The 25,929-nt window shown below is 43.2% G+C and overlaps 1 protein-coding gene across 2 annotated transcripts in view; it reads right to left on the reverse strand.

Moving 5' to 3' along the window:
* Positions 1–17,486, reverse strand: part of SLCO3A1 (solute carrier organic anion transporter family member 3A1) — a 731,052-nt gene extending 713,566 nt beyond the window's left edge. The window contains exon 1 of one of the 2 annotated variants that reach the window (XM_086958095.1): positions 17,072–17,486. In XM_086958095.1, coding sequence (XP_086814221.1) covers positions 17,072–17,233 — 162 coding nt within the window. In that variant the 5' untranslated portion in view covers positions 17,234–17,486. The remainder of the gene's footprint in view (positions 1–17,071) is intronic. The other variant, XM_086958096.1, reaches the window with a different exon arrangement.
* Positions 17,487–25,929: the final 8,443 nt, after the last annotated feature.

A 25,929-nucleotide genomic window follows, 5' to 3' on the forward strand; every position in this document is an offset into this window, starting at 1 on the left:
CCTTTGAGACTCGATCTGGACATCAGGCCAAATGCAGATGAATTGGGACTCAAGCAATTAACCTTCTGGCGACGACTCTGGAGCAGCATTGATCTCAACAAATACAGGACTGAGCTTCAGGAGTTTTTAAACATACCAAACGCTAGTAGTATTCCATGGCTAACCTATTTAAAAAGGTCACTTGAGACCCTTGGTTTACCAGAACTTTGGACTGATCCGGCAAAAGCAAGCATCAAGATCTCACAGAAAGAACTATCAAAGGCCTATTACAACCTAAAGCTAATTGCTGCCGTGAATGAGACGCGGGTGGGCCCCCTTACAAATTTATTCATCCAAAACAAAGACTATTATTCTTTTGAAAGTGTTTTGTATGGTATGAGTCCAGCGCTCGCTAGGAAACTCTTTTTGCAGTGGAGGTATGGTACCCTACCGTTAAGGTAATTTACAAGTTCATGGTCTTCGCCCTCGACCACTGAGCGCTGCCCGGCATGCGCGCACCCCCAAGAAAATGACTTACATGTGGTATTTTTCTGCGAGCCTTACCAAAAAATCTGGAAATATTGGCTTATCCCTCTCCTCAAAAATATGGGATTTAGAAACTTCTTACCTGCGTACAGAATCCTGAATACTGATCTTTCCCCACAGATAGTGTTTGCAATGGCTAAGTACTTAACAGCAATGTGGCACGCACGTTCACGCTTTCTTAAGCTGGATGCGGATTCTTAATTATGTTCTTTTAAATTTTAGATGGTAATTGATTTTAGACAACTTGATTCGTATTGTAACGACCAATTTTTAAAAAAATCATTGTTTTGATGTAATGTATATATTGCTTCTGATTGTGATGTGTGTATATCTTTTATGATCTTATTGGTCGAAATAAAGATTTCAAACAAACGAAACGAATGACAGATTAGTCACATTATATAACAAAAAAGTGTTCAATTTAAAAGGCAAATGTCTGTTTTTATTTTTTTTACAAAGTGTGTTAACATTTAAAGTGTCTAAAGTCTAAAAGCTATTAGCATCATGGCTTCAATTTCTTTCTTGGCTACAGGTTGGCATTTACAATCCAAATGCATTATGGTACATTATTGTTAGGACCTTGCTGTTACTTCAAGAAAACAACACGGAGAGAAACATAAAGTACTAATTCCTGGATTTTAAATGTACATACCAACACTGAACCTGCTCCACTTTTAACAATCTTGCTTTGCTATCTGACGATTCCTATCCAGGTACCAGAAAGCACAGTCAAACTAAATCATTAACCCATCAACAAACATAAAGACACTTCAACCAAGAGATAGTGTTTTTGATTTAAGTTACTTTTTGTGTGAACCCATTGTTTGGTATGCATTTTAATTTTAATCAATGTCAAATGTAGGCATGCAGCAGTACTTTGGGAATTAGTTTTAACTCATTTTGAACCGGGGCACAACCTAGTTCAAAAACAATAGGAGGTGGCAGATTACTGGCACAGTTAGTTTAGCCCTGTGGAACACCCTACTGGTTGAAATTAAGTCACTTGCGCATTTTCAAGATATAAGGAAGAGCCTGAAATTGTCCTGTACATGAGAAAATATTAAGGCTTGACAAAAAAAGACTATCTTTGGATCGTAAAATCTGCCTGTATAAATCTACTATCATCTCATGCTCTATACTAAACTACCTTGAAGAAATTCAGTGTTAACACTACACGCTGAATCAATTTATATTACTTTGCTATTTTGTTTGTAAATAATAATAATAATAATAATACTGCATTTTATAAAGCGCGAACAGCTACCTCGCTAGGAGGTGTCCCGGCGCTAGGAGAACACAGTTGACCTGGAGGCTAGAATAGGAGAGCTAGCGGGGTTGGGTGAAGAGCCACGTTTTCAGCAGCTTCTTAAAGCAAGGTTCAGAAGGGGCCTGCTGGATTTCTCGTGGTAAAGTGTTCCATAGAAAGGTAACGTTTGCCGAAAAAGTCCGACCGCCTAGTCGAGCCTTTTTCGTACGCGGGACGGCCAGTTGAACGCGGCAATTGGACCGCAGAGCGCGGGTTTGGGAGTACCTCGGGAGGCGGTTTTTCAAGTACTCTGGGCAGGAGCCATGCAGAGATCTGAACGCCAGCGTAAGTGCTTTAAATTTTATTCTGCTGGCAACTGGCAGCCAGTGCAGTGATCGAAGATGCGGAGAGACTGACTGCTTGAGAGGGATTCGCAGTAGCAGTCTCGCAGCCGCATTTTGAACTACCTGAAGTTTTTGCGTCAGGTATTTTGGTAGGCCTAGGTAGAGTCCGTTGGCGTAATCCAGCCGTGATGTAACAGTGGCATGGATAACCGTTTTCCGGCAGCTCTCCGGGAGGAGTCTCAGGATTTTACGGAGATTTCTCAGTTTGCTCAAGCAGCAGCCGGCGACTTGTTGGATGTGGGAGGTGAAGGACATGCTATCGTCCCACCTCACTCCAAGATGTTTTGCCGTGCGGCTGGGTGAGGGGGCTAGGCCCATCTCCGTCGGCCACCAAAGTTCTGAGGTGGGGGTGGGGCCTCTGCCAAAGAAGATTACTTCGGTCTTATTGGCGTTTAATTTTAATTTATTCATGTTCATCCAATGGGCTATGTCTTGGAGACAGCCTTTGAAGTTCGAAAAGGACTCCTGCGTCATCTCTGAGTACGGAAATACCAACTGGGTGTCGTCGGCATAGGAAATTGCCTTGACACCCCAGTTGGCAATCAACGTAAAGAGAGGAGCGAGGTAGATGTTGAACAAAAGGGGGCTGAGAGCCGACCCTTGCGGAACTCCGCAGCTGAGGACCTTGGGTGCTGAAGAGACCGTCCCTAGTGCCACCTTTTGAGTTCTCTGGGACAGATAGGAGTGTATCCATCCCAGTGCCTTATCCTGGATACCTATCTCGGCCAGGCGGCTGAGTAGTCTGGCATGGTCCACCGTGTCGAAGGCGGCCGACAGATCCAGGAGTACCAGCATTGCTGAGTTACCTGCATCCATCGACCACCTTACTGACTCGGCTACCTCAATAAGCGCTGTTTCCGTACTAAAGCCGGGTCGGAAGCCTGACTGTGTCTCATGTAGTACCTTATTTACTTATACAAATTTGCTCAGTTGGCGCTGTATGACTTTCTCCAACATTTTCCCCGGGGCGGCTAACAGTGATATTGGGCGGAGATTACTAAGGTCTTCTGGATCCCCATTAGGTTTTTTCTTTAGTGGGAGGAGAGTAGCATGTTTCCAGACGTCCGGGAATATGCCCGAAGTGATGGATGAGTTCCAAATGTGTTGTAGTGTGGGGGCTACAAACTCAGCTAGAGAGCTCCATAATTTAGCTGGGCACGGGTCGTCTGGGGATCCGGATTTGCATCGGATAAGTTCTTGTCTTACCTCACTCAGGGAAATATTCATGAACTGGGTGAGGGTCTCACCTGGCTCATCTTTAATCGCGAGGCCCTGTTTCAACGTTTTTATTTCTGGTCCAAAAGATTCATACACCTTTTTGATCTTTTGGTCAAAGAACTCGGAGATGTGCTCGCATAGAGTAGATGTCAGCGAAACCTCCCTCTCAATGCACTTGGGTTTAAAAAACGACTGTACCACCTTGAAAATCTGTTTGCTTGACTGTTCGGCCTGTAGAATAGAGTCCGCATAAAATTGTTTTTTACTTTTTCTAATTGCTTTCCGTAGTTTTTTGGAAGCTTCCTTATATATAGTTCTTTCTTCCAGGCCGTAGTTTGCTCTCCATAGTCTTTCCAGCTTTTTGCAGGCTGCTTTCTCTTTCCTCAGGTCCTGTGAAAACCAGGGAGCTGAGGGGGAGTCTCTCTTTGATAATGCTCGTGAGGCCGGAGCAATGGAAGAGACCATCTTTCCGACCCACTCATTGAGGAGCTGTGCATCTATATTGGCATTGTCGGTCAAGGATGGGGTAGTTTGTGCCAAGACAGGGCCCATAGTATCGGGGGTCAGCCTTTTCCATTGTCTCTTAATGAAATAACATTTACTTGAAGCTGGAATGTCATAAACCATGTTCAGTTTAAATGGGACCAATGAGTGGTCTGACCATGTCAGAGGGAGTGGTGCCTCAGGCAGCACATTCTTGATATTAGAGAAAATGAGATCGATCGTGTGGCCCCCTGTATGTGTAGGGCCCTCATTGATCAGTCTAAGACTGGCCGTATTTAACGTTGCTCTGAGCAGCTCTGCCACGGCACAGTCAGGTTTATCCATGTGGATGTTGAAGTCTCCTACCACAATGAATTGGGGGTGGAGGAGAGAGCTCTGAACAATCGTGTCTAGTAGGGTGAGTAGGTTGGGATCTACACCGCCCGGAGGGCGATATATCACCAATCCTGCTAGCGATAGCTGAGGGCTAACCTGAAAGCAGAAGTGAAGGCCTTCGATTCCCTGAATAGTAGTGGGGGCCGAGGATGTTAATATTAGCTGCTCTTTAAAGATAATAGCTACACCTCCGCCTCTTTTTGCGCCAGGGCGGTTGGCGAGACATATTTTAAATCCCGGAGGAACTGCTAGTGCAATAGAGGTCAAGTTGTCCTCCTTGATCCAAGTTTCTGTTAAAAACAGGACATCCCACTCCTGCTCTTCTAGTAATAACCAAACATCGTCTGCATGTTTGGCTAGGGATCTGCAGTTCAGTAGGCCAGTTCTAAAGCCTATCTGAGTTGGAGGTTTGGGATTGGGGAGCCTCACAGAGTCTTCACTGCCAAAAACTATCCCACAATTGCCACAGATCTGAGGGGGGTTAAAAGTCAGAGGATCTGTAGTATGAGAGCAACATTCAGATGGGGGATCAAGAGCCCTTAAGTCCTCACCTGACCACACTATCCTTCCACCTTGTGTTCCATTACCGGCAGCATAACTGGCCCCGGCCGCGGTCTGGTCGCGGACGGGCGCAGACGGGCTTGCCTTAGGCGCGCCTTCGGCACGCAAACGGCGCTCCCGCTGCGCTCGTCCGCTGCGCTTCCGGTGGAGGCACATGTTAAGTAGGGGTGGAGGAAGGGGTGTGGCCTGACAGGTGGTGGGCGTGGCCTGCGTGTCCCAGGGGAGGGCGTCCACACCAGGAAGTATCCCGTGGCAGCGTTCCTGCAGTTGCACGGGAGAGCCCAGGGGATCGAGGTAGGATTGTATTATTTCACAAAAGTACACTCAACAAATGGTAAAATCAGTTTTAAAATCACATCAATTACACAAGTATTTTTAAAATTCGCTAGGGCGACTCTCCCGGCTTCCGCCTCAGGAGGTCAGTAGGTTCTGCCTCGCGCTCGGTTTGGCGCGCTATTTAAGTGATCGCCGAAAAAGGGGCGTGGCCTGACAGGTGGTGGGCGTGGCCTGCGTGTCCCAGGGGAGGGCGTCCACACCAGGAAGTATCCCGTGGCAGCGTTCCTGCAGCTGCACGGGAGAGCCCAGGGGATCGAGGTAGGATTGTATTATTTCACAAAAGTACACTCAACAAATGGTAAAATCAGTTTTAAAATCACATCAATTACACAAGTATCAAAATTTAAGCTAAAGATGCAAGATACACTGAAAGCATTATAGATTAAATAAGTGAAAGCATTCCTTTCACTTGTCCACTTAATTAACCATTATTAATGGGGACAGACTACAACTTCAATTCTTGGTTAAATAAACCATGGAATGTCTGTGCAGGTTGAGTCAGTTAATGCACTGAGTGAGTAGGGCTACTGAGATTGATGCATTCATTTTAAGAACGGGAATGAAAATACCTACCTACCTCATAAATGTCTATTGTGATGAATAAGGATTATTACTGCCATTGGTCCTATTCAGTCTGATGAAGCTGGGGTGCAAAGGTACAATTACTCAATGAGCCACACTTTTTTCTCTAGTAATGTCATGGCTCCATGTTAAATATTCGAACTTTTGCTACAGAATAGCTATTTATATAGCTGTTTTTTTTGTTGTTTAGTCTCTAGTCGAAGCATTCAATTCCTTTGGGTAAAAGTGCAGGAAATGCAAAGTAAAACAGGTATTCAGAAATTGCATAATGCATCACCCAAAGACCAGTACATATTGTTTGGGGAAAAGGACAACACAATGTTATGTTCAATTTGACCACTGGCCAAGTAGGACCAATGCCTTGCAATACAAATTCCTTGTCTGCCAATTATATATAAGAGGAATGCTGAACCAAAGGCAATAATTGTACCCATATGCAAAAGCTTTTAAAAAAGGTACACGTGGTTGATTATTTTAAAGCTTTTACTATTAGGGTGAGTGCTCTAAGGAAATGCTGCGAACTCAACTTGCATTACTGACAGTGGACCCAGTATAAAGAATTTACATGTTTGCAAAATTTAACAAATAGGGGGCCACTAATAATGCTCCCAGAATGCACCTTGTTAGTACTCAACTATATGCAGAAGCCTGAAAGAAAGATTGGAAATTGCGTTCATAATAAAATGTACAGAAAACAATAGCAATTTGATAAAAGAAATTGCTATAAACTATTGTACAACTTTAGATACTATGTACTAAGGAATCATTTAGTAAAATGTGTCTAAGGCTTACCTATGTTTAAAAAAAGATTAAAAATAGAGAATATGTATGAGCCCATTATGGGCAACATTTTGGAAAAACATGAAAATATATTTGGTTCCTAATTTCTAAAGAAAAACCCAAAAGTACATACTCTGATCTATGTCCTTGCCTTGATGCAAATTTGCGATTTTCTGAAAATGCACGAGTGTTTACAGAAGTGGGCCTAGAAACCACACTTCTGGGAAACTTTTGTGATATCCATTTTTGAATGAGCAGATATAATAGTTCACGCAAAAATCTGCTGTGCCATGGCAAAATTTCTATCCCTACAGCCCCTATGTTCCCACCCTGTCAGAAGGAAATTTCCAACCTTTTCCAGTGTGGGAAAAAAATAGAGAAGAGGGGTTGGTAAATACCCTTAACCATGCACTTTTTATGGGCATTCAGAGACTTACAGTCCCCTCCAATCCTAGAACTAATTATTTCTGCCTCTTCCAGACTCTGTATTTAGATTTTCAGAAAGGTGACAAGCTCAGAGCATTTCAGAAATCTAAACCCTGATAAAATATGAACTCTGGCGTTATCAGGGGGTGTTATCAGAACTCTAATATATTGGGAATAATGACAAAAGGTGCTCCCTTACAGCATAGCACCAAAATTGAACAGAGTTTTTACAGGGTATGTAGATTTCTAAAGCAGCATACCATCCCTGGCGCAAGTAAAAATATATCAAATGTCCTATCGCTGTGACCAGCACATCATGGAGAAATACTTGTGATAATTCCCTAGCAAATCTTTGAATATAAGTAATCAGGTGAACTGAACAGTTATACATAGAGTGTTTGTGACTGCAGAATAGATACCACTTATGACTGAAGCCTATTTTAAGTATTGAGGAACGTTTGTTGACTCCTAAAATGTTTTTTGATTGTTTACTGACTTGCAATTTGGAAGTGGTGTGTTGGGGACATCCATTCCAAATTTAAAATTTGTACCGTATTTATCGGTGGTTTGCCACTAAATTCTCGTTGCAAACCACTGAAAAGTTACTAACTCCTACATTTGGCTTTTAACCTATTCAGAAAAGGCTAGGGGTCCAAAGTGTGAACTGTGGAAAACATTTTAGGGGAATAGGCCAGCTCTCCGAGAAACTTGGTAAAAGTGATTTTTCACTTCCAAAAAAAAAGTAGCTTTGTTTCTATTATGGAAAATAGGCAGCTTTAAAAAGAATAATTAAAAAGCTATTCATAGAAACAGTGGTCTGTGACCTTTGGAAGCCGCCGTTGCCGCGAATGCCACCAATCGAAGTGAATCGCAATTTGTGGCCTACCTTATGAATATTAATGAGGGAGATCATATTGCAAAACACTCCAACTGAGAAATTATTAACCGCCCTATTACTAAATAGTTTGATTCGCAAAACTTGATATTGAACTCACAAACACTGGTTGCCAATATCTGCCACTGTTTGTGATAAGTATATTGATCCGCCTGGCCTCTGTTGCTTAAATAATTCAAATTAAGTTTTATGACAGACTGCCAAAACCCCACATTTTAAATTCAATGTTGTCATCTTTGTGGGCGCTATTGCCAACTTTGATGGCCTCAGGTTATGTTTGATTCTAAGTCTACAGAAACTTAGGTTCACATGTCCTCGGTATTCAGTTTTTTTTTCTAAAATAAAATCAGAAATATAAACTCCAACGAAAGACTGAAAAATGTACTCAGAGATAGAAAATGAACTTGAAAATTTGCAATAGGAAAGGTACTAATTTGAGTCAACTGGTTGGATAAGCAGAGGCTTGTGTTGTTAATCAGCAGCAAAGTCAACCAAGACACTATTCTCACCCAGAATGCTTTAAATGCGTGGGAAGAACTTCAGAGCAGTCTGATGAATCCACTAAGTATTCTTCAAACTGGAAACACAGAGATAGACAGTAAAAAAAAAGAGACACTAAAAGCAGTCAACGAGGCTTAATTTTCTGTAGTACTCTTTATAATTCAGAATGTCTTGTAACATTAATAAATAGTCTTATCCAAAAGTGGCCTTTCTGTTAATGTTTTCACTATTCATCACAACAGTACGCAGGACTGTTGTGGGCAATGTTATTTCTATTCCACGGCATTTGGCATTGGCATACACACCTTTCACATAGTAGGAATAGCTCTCAGAATCTCCTCATTTCAGAAAAAAATCTGAGCTTGAATGGACAGCTTTTAAACGTAATAAATTGGCTGCCCAGTTTCCCATGCAAAAGGCTTGGTAATATGTGTTAAGGGGACTTTGAAAAAAACAAAAAGAGAAAAATAGAGACAAGGCAGGAGAGACATAAATGATTACCACAAAGGTATAACAAAAATTGGGCTTATTTAGAGTGTGGGGGATGGTCTACACTCCGTAAAGGCAATAGAGTAAAATACTCTATCGCCATGATGGAGTACACATCCTCTGAATCCAGAAATGTCTGTCGGCCCAGTAGACATTTCTTTACATTGGCAGGAGCAGCTGTCATCGTGGTTTCTGTCCATGTATTAAAAGTTTGACGGATGGCTCAGTCAACATGAATGTCACGTTTATCCAACTTTTAACCTATTTTTTTATTTTCAAAAACAAAATCTCAAACCACTCTTTGTTTTTGAAAATGAAACAAACTAATAACCCCCAAACCATGGGAGTTGTCTCCAATGGTACACGGATCATTTAGAAATGTCCACTACCATTTACCGCTTCATTTTATCTGACAGTGACGGACAGTAAAAACTAGCCATGTGACAGCCGACTCTAAATGGGGTGGGTGATGAAATGGCCAAACCTCAAATGTCCCTTAGGCCATAAAACAGTTGGCAGTGTATATCAGTGGTGGTGACAGAAAAGTCTCTGCCAATGTAATATTTAACATCAGTCCAACTTTAGAAGAGGAGGCAGAACCTTCAGTTTGGTGGAGCGGATAGTCTGTTGCACCTGCGATGGAGTACCCTTTCCGTCAAACTCTTAATCAGGTCGAATGTGTAGGGAATGGTAACATAATGTACACTGGATATTTTGGTAGACATGAGCAAATAGGCAGCTGGCAATTGCCCACCTCATGAAATATTCACAACTCTTGTTAGTTTAAACCCCGACAGTACTAAAATACCCTGACCTCAACTCCCTAGTAGCAATGGCACAAAGCAGACAGGCTTCACTTAGAGCAATATGGAACTGTAGAAATTACTTTTTAAATATTTAAATGAAAAGAGAGTCAAAAAAGCACAATGCACCAATGGTAGTCAAAGGCTGTGGTAGATCAGGGCCTAGGAGACCTAGAAATTTGAGGCTGACCTCCCTGATCGGGTACGCCAAATGGATTTGTCCAAGTGAAAGTATGAAAGCCAAAACAATTGACAAAGTTTAAAAGTCCTAATAAACAATGGACTTTGCCATTTTGTTTAGAAAAAGCTGACTCCCTATGGGGCAAATCTGAAATTGCAGCTGGCGCTCTGGGTCTGCAGGCCAAATACCTGCAGCATGCTGGTCCTGCTAAGTCCCTGGAGCTTTTGAGGTTTTTGTTTGAAAATGATTCTAAGTCCTAAAACAGAAAGAGACTATGTAAGTATTTTTTTAAGATATGCTGGAGCCCTTCAGTAGGATGAATATGAAATACATTCCAATGCTGTGAAACTTCCAGTCCGGTACTTCTCACAGTAGCTAGGTTAGGCTCTTGAGAAAAAGTTTTCAAAATATTTCAACCTTTTCCTGCTACTTAAGCAACCATAGGAGTACACTTCCAAGCCTCTCATGACCTTAGAGCTGCGTATCCAGAGAGTCTAAGGGTGCATGGCACAGGTTACAAGAGGAGCAGAGACAGTCCTTTGGGGATCGTCACAGACAGCAAGTCCAATCCTCTTCTGTTCTTCCGTGGTCCAGAAAGTGTTCTGCCCTGGTGCTTTGGGGTGCGACATTTATGCCTGGCACCAGCTAATGGATGTGGGTGACTTCCTAATCAATGTGGGTAGAGGTTCCCCAGGTCAATCATACCCACGTTTTCAGTAGCTCCTTTTGCCTTTCTGGAAACAGCCCCAAAATGCATTTTCAAGATTGCAAAGCCTTTCGCCACAAAAACCAATGGGCTCTGAGGAGTCTGGGTGTGTAAAGGAGCACACTAAGGTCATCACTAGTATCCTCCCACATCAAACACTGAAATCCATTTTAAAGCTGGTACTGTACCCACAGCAAACCCAGAGATAGAAGCCTGGTAGGACAAAAGCAGTGACACTCAGCAAACAAAAGGAGATGCACACGAATTGATTTTGTTTTCTCCCTTTCAAGTGTGATGAAGTGTTACATGTGACTCAACAGACCTGTAAGGCAGGATTTAACACTGTGATTTCATGCCCCTAGCCCCCATCCTGTATATTAATATTAATAATAATACTAGTGGAGCTTGTAAAGAGCATAACTACTTCGACACGAAGTGTCCCTGCGCCGAATGCCCAAAATCCAGTGTGCTACTCACTTGCAAAAGCTAAAGAATCAATTCAATCTGAACAACCAGGTTTTTCTTTATTTTACTAAAAATGAGTATATATTCTATTGAACACAGAGGAGTCATCTCTGCCCATACAGATCAGGTCTGGACTGGGAACCGAAACTGGTGCTGGCAAACTGCTTGGCCGTCCCCACTGGGGGAGAAGGTGGTGCGGTCGACCCTTTTGCTGAAGCTGGTTTCAGACGATTTTGTTAGAGTGGGATGATATTGCTGGATCCTGGTAACAAAATGGCCCCCCAGGGGCCCAAAACCGACCCCACCCTGGTGACCCACCAGGGAAATTCGAGATGCCTTCTACGACTAGTCCGGCCCTGATTCAGATCAGCCTATTTTGTGCTCATAAGAGGAATTTCACACTTCTTGCTAGGCAAGCACATGCAGGGAGTTGCTGGAGGGTTAATGCAAATCACCCTCCAGGAACTTCAGGAAGGGAAACAGTACTTTTTAAAAGTTACCTTTCCTTTGAATTAATTAAAAATAGGACTTCGCCATTGAATTGAAATTCTAATAGCTATTAAATATTGCTTCTAATTTGTACTATGAATTTCTACATAGTAAAGCCAGGCTTGCCACAGCGAATATATATTTTTGGGCGTTATCACTGAGGGGATTTGGTAATATTAATTATCTATTTAATTATTTTTATAGCTGGTCCCATTGCTGAGATACAGTATTAGTATTTCAATTTGTTTTCTTATTTTCTACATAGGACAACTAGGTCTGCCACAGTGAAAATAGCTTTTTAGGTCTTATTACTGTAAGGATATGGTAATAATAATGTTCTGTTCGTCACACTTTTAAATACTGCGCACTCTGCTTAAATGGCTAGAAGGCCTACTTAGGAGTGACTTACTAATATTTAAAAGAGAGGTATATACCTGTCAAAAAGGGTTGTTTTGAAAGTTTGCACTGCAGGTTTTACATTGCTGCAGTTAGGCTACACAGGGTAGACCTCTAGTCATGTTTGTACTGTCACAGCAGTGAATGGAACAATAGGTGCTGCAGTCCATAAGCGATATTTAACTTTCACGCCTGAGTCCGATTTCTACATCATTTACTAGGACCTTACAGGCAAGTTAAATGTGCGAATCAGGAATAAGTCAATCTAGTCTTGTGTAAAGGGGAGAGCAGGCACAGTACTACTGGTTAGCAGGGGTAACGTGAGCAGGATTCTAAATCTAGCATAAATACTGGGTGACTATGCAGAAATTGTGGATTTCCTACAGTACCAGATTTCCATTGTCAGAATGTCTAACATAAATATGTGGTTTAAAATATCACTGACAAAAATATGATCCCATTAGAGTTATTAATAGAAAATCCACAGCAAACTGAATATTTTTGGAAATATTTAGAACACAATATTTATGTCAAGCGATATTTCTGACAATCGTATTCTGACATACAATCAACTTTTCCATGGTCTGTTTGGACTATGTGACAAACTCACCAGATGCAGAACAGACCTTCAGCTGCTACAGTGTTTTATACTGAGAAGCAGACAGAGCTTACTAGGAACGACATAAGAACGTCAGTATCGTTTTTACTACAGGAATATATATACTGTTATATTTTATGAATCAACATTGCAATTCGTTGTGCTGTTTTCAAATAATGTACACATTTCTTCTCTGAAAGATTTTGTAATGTTCCTTTCAAGTGTTCTTTCAAAGGTTCCAATGAAGATATTAAGCTCGTGGAATTTGTGGAGTATCATAAATATTGGGAATTAAATTAAAACTGCAACAAAATATGACATTCTTCTTTCGTAGATCTTCATAGCGCTACCCTAGTACAAGCGTCACCAACACGTGACAGTTTCAAGCCTGCCCCTCTGCCCCTAATATTAAAGATTCCTGTAAAGGGGACTTACTAACTGGTAACATAAACCGAATTACAAAATTCTGAGAAAGGCCCACTTAGCGAGCATAAATGTTTTCTTTTCTCTTGAAACAAAGGCCCACATGCATCAAGCACTTTTGCATTCGCAAACGGTGCGATTCCTTAAAATCGGCCGTTTGCGAATGCAAAAGTGCTTTTTCAGATGCATCATCATTTCTGAATGGAATTCGCTGATTTTGCGACTTTCCAGAATGCGAATGCATTTAAGGAATCGCAAATTTGCGATTCCTTAAATGCAATGCATCATTCAGAAATGAAATTGCGAGAACAAGGTTTGGAAGTGCAAATTACCACGAGGTTGAACCTCGTGGTAAATTGCGAAAAATGTTTAAAATGTACTAATTTACATTTTAAACGATGTCATGTTACAGACACACATGTCCTTAGGACATGTGTGTGTGAAACATCCATTTCAAATTACATTTCGGGGGTGCAGGGGGGGTCCTTTGGACCCCCCCCTGCACCCATGAAATTTTCTAAGTGCCATTCGCAATTTCCATTGATTCCTATGGGCCTTTTGGCCCATAGGAGTCAATGGGAATTGCGAATTCGCAATTTTGAAGTCACAAAATATTTGCGAGTCGGTAAAAATTGCGAATTTTACCGAATCGGAAATATTTTGCACTTTCCATGATGCATCCCGTTTTGCGAATCCATATTTGCGATTCGGTAAAATTCGCAAATTTGGAAACGCAAAACGGGAGTTTGATGCATGAGCCCCATTGTCCACTATTCTGGCACTACCAAAATGTCACGTGACATGTAATTCTTTATCACATTTTAATAAATGCAATAACGGGAAAGCTGCATAGCTTTCAAAAAGCTCCAAACAAGTGTATGAGGGGCTGATTTGGAAGAAAACCTCAGTTCATTAAAATCAATACTTCACATATGATAGGGTAAAACTTCAGTAGAGCTGCTGAGTCATTTACGGCAGTGATCAATTTACAGTACTTCTACTGCATGTGACATTTTCATTTTTCCATAACTGTCGTTTAAAACCCCGAGATTTTCATAGCTACAGGCTCTGGATTATTTCCCTAGAAAATTGAAAAAACAATATTTAAACGTGGGTAAAATCAGACCGCGTTATCCCCTTCTTTTGACTTGTGTGCGTAAATATGTCACGCACAGCGTGCAATACGTCATTCTCTTTCATCAACCATATTAAACCTGGCAAATAATTAGAGCCCACAGTGTAATGCCCTGGGAACTCCTGCGTGTAATCCTTGTATATGCATATCATCCGGGATCAGCAATTAACCAGAGAACATGCCGTGCGCAATAATCTCTCCTTGCCTTTGAAGAGCGGTCTGCAGACGTGTGTACATGAACTGAATTGTATCGGCGATGTTACTCACTGTGGTGCAGGCCTGAGCCTCACAGAACGTCGACGATTTGGCGAGCAAACAGCTCGGAGCAGCAGCCTTCGTGTATCTGCAATCAGGTTTTAAATGTAGCATCTCACACTGTACTATCGTTTGTACGGTGATGAAACAGCACCGTGTTTATATCTGCACGGTTTGCAATGTTACAGTCACGATCCATATCTTGCTGCAGTCAACGCCGCGAACACTAAAGCTGGTCTGAAACGGGTTTGAAAGGGTAACAGTGCCTTTAGGTGCTATGCAAGATTCGGAAACCGTCAACTGAAGCAAGTAATAGTGCTGTCACTGAACGTGTTCTAGTTTCACTGCAGAGTGTTGTGTGCACATCTGTCTACCTGCCCTCACACCCCTGCCCCAATCCTCCCATCAACGGCAGGGTATATCAGTTAAGCAACTAAATCTAGTTTCCGCCCACGTGCGTTACAAAGAAAAATTCTGTGAATGTTTATGAGTTTTAGGGACGTCAAGTTTGAAAGGAAATAAATGAAAGGCCTTGTGTAACGCCGCCCCTCACCTTCCCACAACAGTCCCAAGAACAGCACACGTTTGAAACAGTTGAAAGAAAGAGTGCACTCGCGTTGTACGCATGAGCTTGAGCTAATGGTAGCATCTTGTCGTCCTGGTGCTGCTCTGAATGGGGGAGTGGGCCACCTTTATCCTTTTGCTGGTCATGAACACGCTACATTCCAGCCCCTCGACTGACGTTAAATGGGACACGAAGTCGTGCCAACATGTGAATGGCAAGGACCCTTAAGAGACAACACTTTTGTCAGACCTCACCCTTGCTATTTCCTCCGATCGCTGCTGGCAGGACAATGACACTCTCATGCTAGAATGCATGGACGTCCTAAATAATGTGTCTCTAACCCTTACAAAGTTCACCTCAAGGTCATGACCCTCATGGAAGTTCCTTATAATATGTCTCCGACCCTTACAGAGTTGCCCTCAGGGTCATGGCCCTCATAGATCTAACACTAGCCCAAGACCTGTTGAAACACTCAACTCGGATGACCCGTGCCAGCTGTCACCCCCTAGTCTGCACCCCTGGCCTTCAGCTATGGATCCCTGGCAAACTTTATGCCTAGGTTTGACATGCTGGCATCTCTCAGACCTTTGGCTTGCTGACTCTGGCAGCTCTCTTTCCAAATCAAAACCATAGGCAACTCAGACACCCTGGCAGATCTAATACCCATGCCTCACATGTATGTGTATGATATTATTATAGCGCAAACCAAGTCGAAAGGCAGTGAAGCACTGTACAGGGTCAAAGACAAAGAATCATTGTCAACAATTGATAGGAAAGGTAGCTGGGTTGTGAACGATAATTGCATTGCAGCGGGTACTGCCTTCCCCTAGTCTATAATCTACTCACCACTCACTACCAAATAAGGATCCTGCCATGTCTGAGCCCTAATCTTTGGTACACTGGCAGTTCGAAGCCCGTGAATAGACACCTGGTGCTCACAGACTCTGCTCCATCGACAGTTTCAGCTCAATGTTTTGGCCTTAGCACCCATAACTCTCTCCTCCAACTCTGGTCCCCTGGTAGATCCGTAATAGATTTCAGACTGATGTCTAGATCACTGGCGTTGATCACCCCACGGCTCTATTCCACGGTCTGCTCTACCCGATATCTGGGCGTCCGGCACCCCTAATGCTCCTGTGATCTTCTGCAGCTGGATCCATTCCCCGGCATCATGAATCGAGGAATCATGCAGTTCTCACGTGAGATTTTAAACCAAGGCATCTCTTACCAACGTCCCCATTATACAGTCCTCTGCTGTCTCTTGAGGAGCAGGGATCTTGGATGCACTCTATGCCGGGTCATGACCTTTGGAAAATCTGCCACCATTCTTCCCCTGGGTTTGACACAAATCTGTATATGCACCAAATCATTGGTCAGGTCCGAAGGTATCACAGTAGATGCACTAAGTCACTTACGGCTGTCTCCACTCTCGCTTCCTGCATTCATTAGAATGACCCCCTCACACTGCGTTTAACAAGATATCCCGCGCTCCATCCATTCCAACTCCACCCGCGTTCTGCGCCACCAAAGTCTTATTATCACACCAAGCACTAAGTAAGCTCCTCGTGAACCGTCAATGACATTGTAGTTAACCACACCACTGCTATTTACAATATAATTGACCGAGCAAGACCCGCTCCTCGGCTCCACCCCCGAAGTGCAGTAGGGGAGTCTAAACACTCTACATGCCTCTCGATATCACCCCTGTGCCCCACGCACCCACCAGAGGCACCCACATGCTCCCGAGATGCTACCTAGTAGTATTGAGGTTCTTCTTTCGCTCCCCGTCCGTGTACAAACCGGCATTCTTTGCTAGCCTCCCACACATGATCACTGAATGCTGCCAGCATTACCGCCCTCATTCTCCTGCAACAATTCTCCTCCTGGGATTCACCTCCTGGCATTCGGTAGGGGCCCTCACGCCCCCACTACTCCCGCACACTCCACATATCTCTCCAAGTGCCTGCGCAACACTCTCCAGACTCATTCGCACTAGCCAGGTGCAATCCTTAGAATATCAATGGTTCTACATGAACACTGCTAGTGTGCCTACCCTCCCCAACACTCTGCAGGTGCCCTCCCAGCAGTATTCACTTCCCGCCCATTGGCCCCAGGTATCGTTCATTCCCCAGGTGCCACACGAAACTCCCCGGCCCCTCTTAACTAGTATCCGACCATTCCCTCTCCCATATCCCTCCAGCCACCGCACTCACCAGGTACGCCCCCACGGTGCCCTGCGCCAGCATGAGCGCGCACTCGGATACCAGAAAGACCTTGATATTGAGGAAGCAGGAGGGTTTGCTCTTTTTCTTGCTTGGTGTCAGGGGCTCCAGGGCCGCGCCGCCCGGCGGGGGTTGCTTCTTCTGCCCAGGCATCCTGCTCTTGCTGCGCCCGTCACCGCGCGCGCTCACTGCGGCTCCCTCGTGCGTCTCAGCCACGCCGCGCGCAGGTTATTGGTGGCATTGGGATCCTGCCCTGTCCAGCGTACGATGCGGATCAGCCGCTTCTTTAGACTTTTGGGGCTTTTTTTGCCCCAAAGTCTGAATTTTTTCACCAGCGGCAGGACCCGAGCGCGTCGCCGCATCTCCCCCGAAGAAGGCAGCCTCAATGAAGAGCCGTCAGCCAATCAATGCGCAGGTCCTGCTCACCCATTGGTGCTGGGTCTTCCAATAACACAGGGGGGCCGAGCAGGGAGCGCGCGCTGTCAGAGGAGCTCAAACACGCTCAGGTTGCAACTGACAGCGCGCGCTCCCGATTCTACAGCATTGTGTAGGATGGCAAGGAGAACTGGGGATGATAATGAAAGTAGTGGGTTAACAAAAATGAAAATAGATAATCCTGAGCAAAAGAGTAAATAGTAAAATCTATGGGCATTGACATAATAATAAAACATTTAAATATCGAAACCAATAATTATTGTAATCCAGAACGAAGCGAAAGGGTAGGGAATTTGAGGGAAACAATACAATCCTTGCTGGGCTAAGGTGTGACTTTCAACAGGATTGTTGTATAATCTCAGTAGGACTTGCCGTGGGTGTGCGATTTACTTTCTTTACTTGGGGAGGTGAATCTACTACATTAAAGCACTTATCTTAGAGTTAACTTCATTAATTTTCCATGGATGACTTATTTCTCCTCCAGTATAGCTGTGACTAAATTATTATAGCTTTTATTATAAATTAATTTGTTGCCTGTAAGAAAGATCATCTCTATATTAAAGAAATACAGTGCAACAGATTAATGAAATAAATAAAGCAACGAGGTAAAAACAGAGCAAATATACAACATAATGTCTAAAAAACATAACAAAAGCAATAAATAAAGGAAGCAAAAGTACATTTACAATATAGAGCATCATTATAAAGTTATAAATTAAGCACTGAGATACATGTGTAGCATTCAATAGGGACAAGATTGAAAAATTAAGTTTAGGCTCTAATAACCCAGACTTTATTAACACACCTTTTAGTAAAGGTGGGTTGTAAATTATGTGTGTGAAAATGCCACTTTTAGAAAGTGGGCTTTTTCACGCTTTACCATTCTGTGTGCACTGGCTGTTTGTGTATTCAGCATCTGGTGTTGGAATGACAGAAGGTGGGGATGTGTCTTCACTCTAGACAGCCAATGGGGGCGATTAAGGTGCGCCCTGCCTTGCCTGGGTGTCTCATCACTGGGCTGAATAGACCTTGTCTGCATTTAGAGTGATGGGAGAAGTTTTGCTTGCACCTGATTAGGTGATAGAGCGCGGGTTCACCTGCTCGTTTTACCATACTCACCTAAGCCCATATAACATACACACTTTGAACAGGTAAACCTACGTTAATCAGAATTTTATTTAACCATTTAGGACCTATACCAATAGACTTACCTATCCTGGTCACTGGTACTTACAGTCCTAAGGGATCAAGGGAGTTAGCATGATAGGCAGTAATAAACATTTCATTAATAAAATACCATAGACTCGGGAAAGGTTTAAACACTTTATCTATGTAAATTCTTAAATGTCAGAGTCCATACCAATTCAATTAAAGTGTGTTCAATTAGAAAGAATATGATCAAAGCAAGATGGTGTGAAAATGTTATGAGACTTTCTTTAAGCATTGAAACATAGGAAGGATAAGAAAAGGGAAACAAAGCATTGACATTTCCACATTGATTTATAAATACCTAGATTGGTGTGAAGACCAACCCTGGCAACGGGCTGGGATAAGGGACAGGACCCCGATAGTTCAGGTGCCAACAGGACAGGACAGGTGTAGACCAGAATCCACCACAAAATCAAGAGCATCTACGACAACTTCGACGAAGACAACCAACACACTGCACCCTCACCAACCACCCCCAACACTCGGAAACCAGCGATTGATGACTGGACAGCCCTCAACACCGAAGACACACTGAAGACAATGAAGTCAATCCACTCAGAGGCCCCCACGGACCCCTGCCCCCACCACATCTTCAACAGAGCCGCCAACACCATCGCACCCATGCTCTGCCACACCATCAACCGCTCCCTGGCAACCGCCTCGTTCCCCGACGACTGGAAACACGCCGAGGTCAACCTCCTCCTGAAGAAACCCTCAGCTGACCCCACCGACCTCAAAAACTACAGTCCCGTTCCCAGCAAAAGTCATCAAGGCCCTCGACTGGATCTGTTCCTCTCCGGCAGGACGCAGTGGGTCAGACTCCCCCCTTTCCTCTCGGACCCCACACCTACCACCTGCGGAGTCCCCCAGGGCTCCTCCCTCAGCCCGACGCTCTTCAACGTCTACATGGCTCCACTTGCCCCCATCGTCAGAACCTACGGACTCAACATCGTGTTATACGCAGACGACACCCAGCTCATCCTCTCGCTATCCAACGAGCCCAACACCGCCAGATGCAACTTTCTAGAAGGCATGGAAGCTGTCGCCAAATGGATGAAAAACAGCTGCCTACAACTAAACACCAACAAAACAGAAGTACTCATCATGGGCCCAAACCCCGATGCCTGGAGTGACACCTGGTGGCCCACCGCCATCGGAAACCCGCCAACCCCCACAGACCACGCACGCAACCTGGGAATCATCCTGGAGTCCGAGCTCAAAATGGACCGCCAGATCAACTCTGTCTCATCTTCCTGCTTCCACACCCTCTGCCTCCTTCGTAAGACCTTCAAATGGATCCCCCTCAAACACCGAAAGACAGTCACTCACGCCCTGGTCACCAGCAGACTCGACTACGGCAACGCACTCTACGCCGGAATAAACAAAAACCTCATCCGCAAGCTACAGAACATCCAGAACGCCGCCGCAAGACTGGTCCTGAACCTGCCAAAACACTGCCACATCTCCCAGCACCTGCGCACACTCCACTGGCTCCCCGTCGAGGCGAGAATCACCTTTAAGATGCTCACCCACGCACACAAGGCCCTCCACGGCACCGGACCAGCATACCTGAACAGCCGACTCAAATTCCACGCACCCCAAAGGACCCTACGATCAGCCCAGCTTTCCTACGCCGTGGTCCCTCGCACCAGAAAGACCAGATCGGGAGGCCGTTCCTTCTCCTTCCTCGCGGCCAAAGCATGGAACGCCCTTCCGCTCCACCTCAGACAGACAACATTGCTCCCCATCTTCGCAAGAAACCTCAAAGCCTGGCTCTTCGACAGACCCCCTCCTTGATGGAATGGAACCTGCACCCCCCCTCACCTCCCACCCATAGCGCCTTGAGACCCTCACGGGTGAGTAGTCGCGCTTTAACAAACTCCTGATTGATTGATTGAGGATAGGTACGGACCAAATTTCCTCAGGACAGGACCACCGCAGGCAGGACCGGCACCCACTGCTAAAGTGCAACTCCAGCGTCACAAACCTCTCTCTACAGCTAATAGTCGGACCCCGATTGGGTTATCGAACTCCTTCCCAAACCCCGATTGGGTTATCGAACTCCTTCCCAGAATCCCGATTGGGTTATTGATTCTTCTGACAGAGTGCTCCGCCAGCACCTCTGCTCTCGATCGCCTATTGAGTGCGTTGGGTCAGTGACAGGTCAGCTATTCGGACAAGTCAGACAATCTAACTAGCTAAGCCTACCTTAGATATACCATTTTCCAGGGCAGTGTACCACCCCCCAATGTTGCAAGTTTGTGTATAACTTTATTTTCCCGTGCATTGTATTTCACCCAACAATGAATGTTCTAATAGTAAATGAAATGTTAAACAATTTATCAAATTGTCTTCCTCTTGGAGGTTCATAAGCTCGGGTCCCCAGGCGCATCGCAGGCAAGACTGTCACACATTCAATGCCATGGCTTATGGACTTGGGATAATTCAGCACAGTCGCGGACCCAAGATGGAGCAACATTGTACTTGATTGGTCCAAACACGAGCAAATAACAAAATCAAAAAGAACAGTTTTAGAACAAAGAAAAAATGAATGCACTGTATACCACTTATCTCTACTCTATTCCCATTACTTTATTTTAACTTCGGCATTAGGAATTGAACAGAATGAACAATTTAGTAAAAACAGCAATGCAAGCGTTAGCATGTGAAAACATAGAGCAACCATCTTTGGTTCTAGTGCGCAGAATTAAAGATTTTCCACCAACGCAGAGAATACGTCACATCATGTGAGTGTGACAGATACATGCGCAGAAAAGTTCCCACATTGCGACGGCCATTTTTTGACACTCGAGTTACGGTTAGTAAAGGCACATAGTAAAGCTTCCTCTAGATACTAGAAATGTTGCGTGGTGATTTATTAGTAAGACAAAACATGTTTATTAGTGCATTTTGTTTTATTTCGAGAGGATTGAATCCGAGCAAGTCTCTTTACAAGCGAAACCATGCTCCACCAATTCCCTCTTTGATGATATTTTATATCATCACAAATTACAGAAACAGATGTCAATTTTTCAACATTTACTCATTTCTATTTCTTCAAACACTCTTTTATGTTTTCCCCATTATTCATGTGGAAGTTTTTAATTTTCTTATACAAATCCCCATTTAATTCTTCAAGATCAATTTCATTGAAGTTTCTTTTCTTCCCTTTCTTATTTACTGTATATGTCTTTTTGTGCTTGCGACATTTGCAATAAATTATTATCCCTAAAATCAGTAGGGCTACTTCCACCATTGGCATCAGTATTTTACCTACAAAACTTTTCTCTATGTTAGAGAACCAACTGCCTGTTGAAGAGAGACCACTAATTAGTCTCTTCCATGCACTGTCAACCTCCAGTGGTTTCAATTCTTCTTTCAAATGTGTAATGTTTCTTGCATATTTTCCAATTTCAACACTTTCGTCTGGAATGTAAGTGCAACAATGTTGCATCTTCAGCATTCTACAGACTCCGCCATCTTTTGCTAATAATATATTAAGAGCAAGTCGATTTGTAAAACCATTGATCTTACCACAACTAGTACAGTATTGATCATTAGAAACCCACTAGCAGTGTCAGTCGATAAGCGATACACCACTGTTGACAATTTGCAAATTCTTTGAGTGTTCACAACCACTTCCACTGAAGGTATTATTGCACTAAATATGTCACTTACAATTTCAGCAAACGTTGCTCTTCTACTACGTGTTAGTCCATTAGTTTCTTCATTGCTTCCAGTGATTTTCTCTACATGGTACACCTTTGGGAATACCATTCCAAAATAGCAACTCCCTTACCAATGATCAGGCAATTTAAAATAGGCCTTGTTCCCACAAATGTAATACATTCCAGGATATACAGGTTCAGTTCCATCTTTGAAACCCCAACCTCCGATTACTTTGAAATTATGTTCCCATTCACTGGAACCAATGAATATATTTTTATAATAATCGGTTTTCTCCCTATGGAGACAGTTTCCCTTCCTTTTCAAAATCCAGCAACATAGCAGCTTGAGTCTTGCCATTAGGGTTAAACTCTTTATTTTGAGCCCATTTAGGAATCTTTCGTTTATGATCAGATGCTTTCTTATGGAAATCTTGTCTCCTTTTCTCAACTAAATATGAAAACATCTTTTCTTTCTCGTGTAATATGGATGTTAGATTATCTTTGTGAGCCTTAGCTATATCTATTGATCCTACTATTAGAAAATAATCACTCATGAAGTGTGTAGAATCTCTAGTACTAGAAATACGATTTACATTTCTACGTAAAGGAACTTCAGAAAAGATGACATAAAAATTGGAATAATAATATTGCAATTTTCCAGGTATATAAAACAAACTAGCTAAAATGCTACATGAAATACCATATGTAAGGGGTAAGTGATGATAGATGACCCCTTCACCTACTGATGTGGGCAACTTAATGACCACATAACAATCACTGATCTCCATACCTTCTACATAATGTACTAACACATTAGCAAATACTTTTAAATTAGTTCTATTTCTAGCTCTTCTATAGTGTAAATCTCCCTCATCTGATGCTTCTTAACCCACTCCAGGTTGCTTAAGACTAACTGCTTTCTCATGTGTATGTGTATCTATTTTCTTGGGTGAATCTACTTGCTCAGGTATATTAGTGTTATTCTGCATTTCTTTGCTCATTAAGTAAGGTATAGCTAATGTCAATCCAAACCATACTATAACTACTAATAATATACCACATGTCCATATTCTACAACATGTCTTTAGACAATTTCTTTTCGGTCTTCCATTAACATTATAATCAGCCATTTTTGACTAAGGAGACTTTGTCCCCTCTTTGTATCTTTTCCACAGACTTCAACCTGTGAACCTTTTCTCAAGTTGGTCTCACTTCTTTGTCAGTCTGATCAACAATAAGTTTGTCATCACTCAGTTCTAGATTTTGGAAATCTTCAAGTATGACATACATCCACTCAGGTCCTTTGAACTTGGTATTCAGTCTTTTCAAACATGGACTTCTCCTTTTTGGTTGTTCTGTGGACGGTCCAGCTTGGCTTGATATTTCATTTACTTGTTCTGGTTCTTCATTTATTGTTTTAAGGAGAAATGTCAGTCTTTTGACAAAACCAGGCCACTTATCTCCCTTTCTGAGTCGTTTGGCTGGCACTGTGCTTTGACTTTCTTCAGATGCTCTTTTATTTTCGTTCAATTGTGGAAGTAATTGTTCTTTGTCAACTTCTGAATTCCTCTCTATCTGACTTGGTCCAGGGCTTTATTTTGTTTCTTTTACCTGAATACTAATCGGGCCTTGTTCAGGAATTTGCTGAGTTTGACTTTGATTTTGACTTTGAGTTTGACTTTGTTCGCCTTCTTCTTCCTGAACACGTTTTTCTACACCTATCTGGTCCTGCTCAGGTCTTTGGATTTCTTGATTGTCTTCTGCCTGAGCTTTCGACCTAATACCTATCTGTCCCTCCTCAGACTCAGGAGTTCTTGCTGAAGTTTCAAAAGTCTGAGTAAATCGATCTTTCCGTATCTGGTTCTCCTCAGAATTACTTTTGGCTTGGATTTCTGTAATATGAGTACATTCTTCTATACCTGACTCATCCTCACGATCACTCTGTCTATCTAGATAGGTTTGACTTCTGGTTCTCACAAATTCTGCAGGTATGTTGACTACTGGAATCCATTTATCCTGACTGGTGCTCGGTTGTTCTTCATCAACTACTTCGGGATCAACTTCTCGAGACCCCTCAGCTGCACAACCTTCAGCTTCTACTTCATCAGGTTCTTTCACCCTCTTGGTGTGACTGGCATGGATCCAATTAGGAATTTGCCTGCACTACACAGCTGTGGTGGTAACCAATATCACTTGATGTGGCTCTCCCTACCTTGGTGCTAGGAAAGATTCTCGAGTATGTTCTTTTATCACTACCCAGTCACCTGCATTCAGGTCATGTGCTGGAGTTGATTGTCTGGCGACAGCGTTTTCCCCAATCTGGTGAGAGATAGAACTCACTTGGTCAGCCAGTTCTTTGCAGTACTCAAGTACTAAATCATCAGGTATATTTATCAGCTTGTGTCCTGGTACCCATGCTTGCCTCATTGCTCTTCCCATGATTATTTCATGGGGACTCAAGCCTGTTTTTCTGTCTGGGATGCTTCTGAGTCCCATCAGAACAAGAGGTAAAGCATCTGGCCACTCCAATCGGTTATATTCATACATCTTTCCCAATCGTGACTTGATTGTGCCATTCAGTTGTTCTACCACCCCAGAAGCCTCTGGGCAGTATGCACAGTGCAGCCTATGCTCAATTTGGAATGCATCACAGATCAGACAAATTATTTCATCATTAAAATGAGACCCTATGTCTGATTCAATTGTTACTGGAAAACCAAAAGGTGGTATATGTTCCCTCAGTAGTAGGTTAGCTACAGTGATGCTATCATTCCTGCGGATAGGGGAAGGCTTCCACCCATTTTGAAAACAAGCAGACAATGACAAGGACATACTTCAGTCCTCGGCAAGAGGTTAACTGGATGAAATCAATCTGGAGTCGTATGAAGGGACCTTCTGCCTTACCAATCTTTCCTGGCAACACTACAGTTCTCTTACCAGGATTCATTTGTTGGCAGGTTATGCACCTCTGGCAAAGACTCTCTGCTGCATTCCTGACTCTCGCATTGAACCAACTCTGTCTAAATAATCAAATCCTCCCATCCCTACCTATGTGTGAACTTCCATGCTACATCCTACCCTCAGGAGCAAGCATACAATCTGGCAACACAGGTCTCCCATAAGGTACACAATAACACCATCCTCAACCCTTCTCCGAAATCCTATTTTCTCCCATTCTTCATTTTCCTTTGTTTCGGCCTCATTTTGCAAATCTCTCACCTCTTCCCATGTTTTCACTCTTTCAAGCAACATAAGTTGGCAGCTGTTTCCATATGCATCGATTTTCTTATTTATTGCCATCTTATGTTTGGCACAATGCTGTGCTAGTTGGTCAGCATATTGGTTACCTGCTGTCACTTTGTCATTTCCAGATTGGTGAGCAGCACACTTGACCACAGCCACTACTTTTGGTAATTGAATTCCTTCTAGCAAGTCTTTTACATAATGTCCATTTTTAATAGGAGTACTGGAAGAAGTCAGAAACTCCCTTTGCATCCAAAGTTGTCCCAAGTCATGCACAACTCCGTAACCATACTA

This window comes from Lissotriton vulgaris, chromosome 2_1 (genome assembly GCF_964263255.1).
Source record: "Lissotriton vulgaris chromosome 2_1, aLisVul1.2, whole genome shotgun sequence".
NCBI lineage: Eukaryota > Metazoa > Chordata > Amphibia > Caudata > Salamandridae > Lissotriton > Lissotriton vulgaris.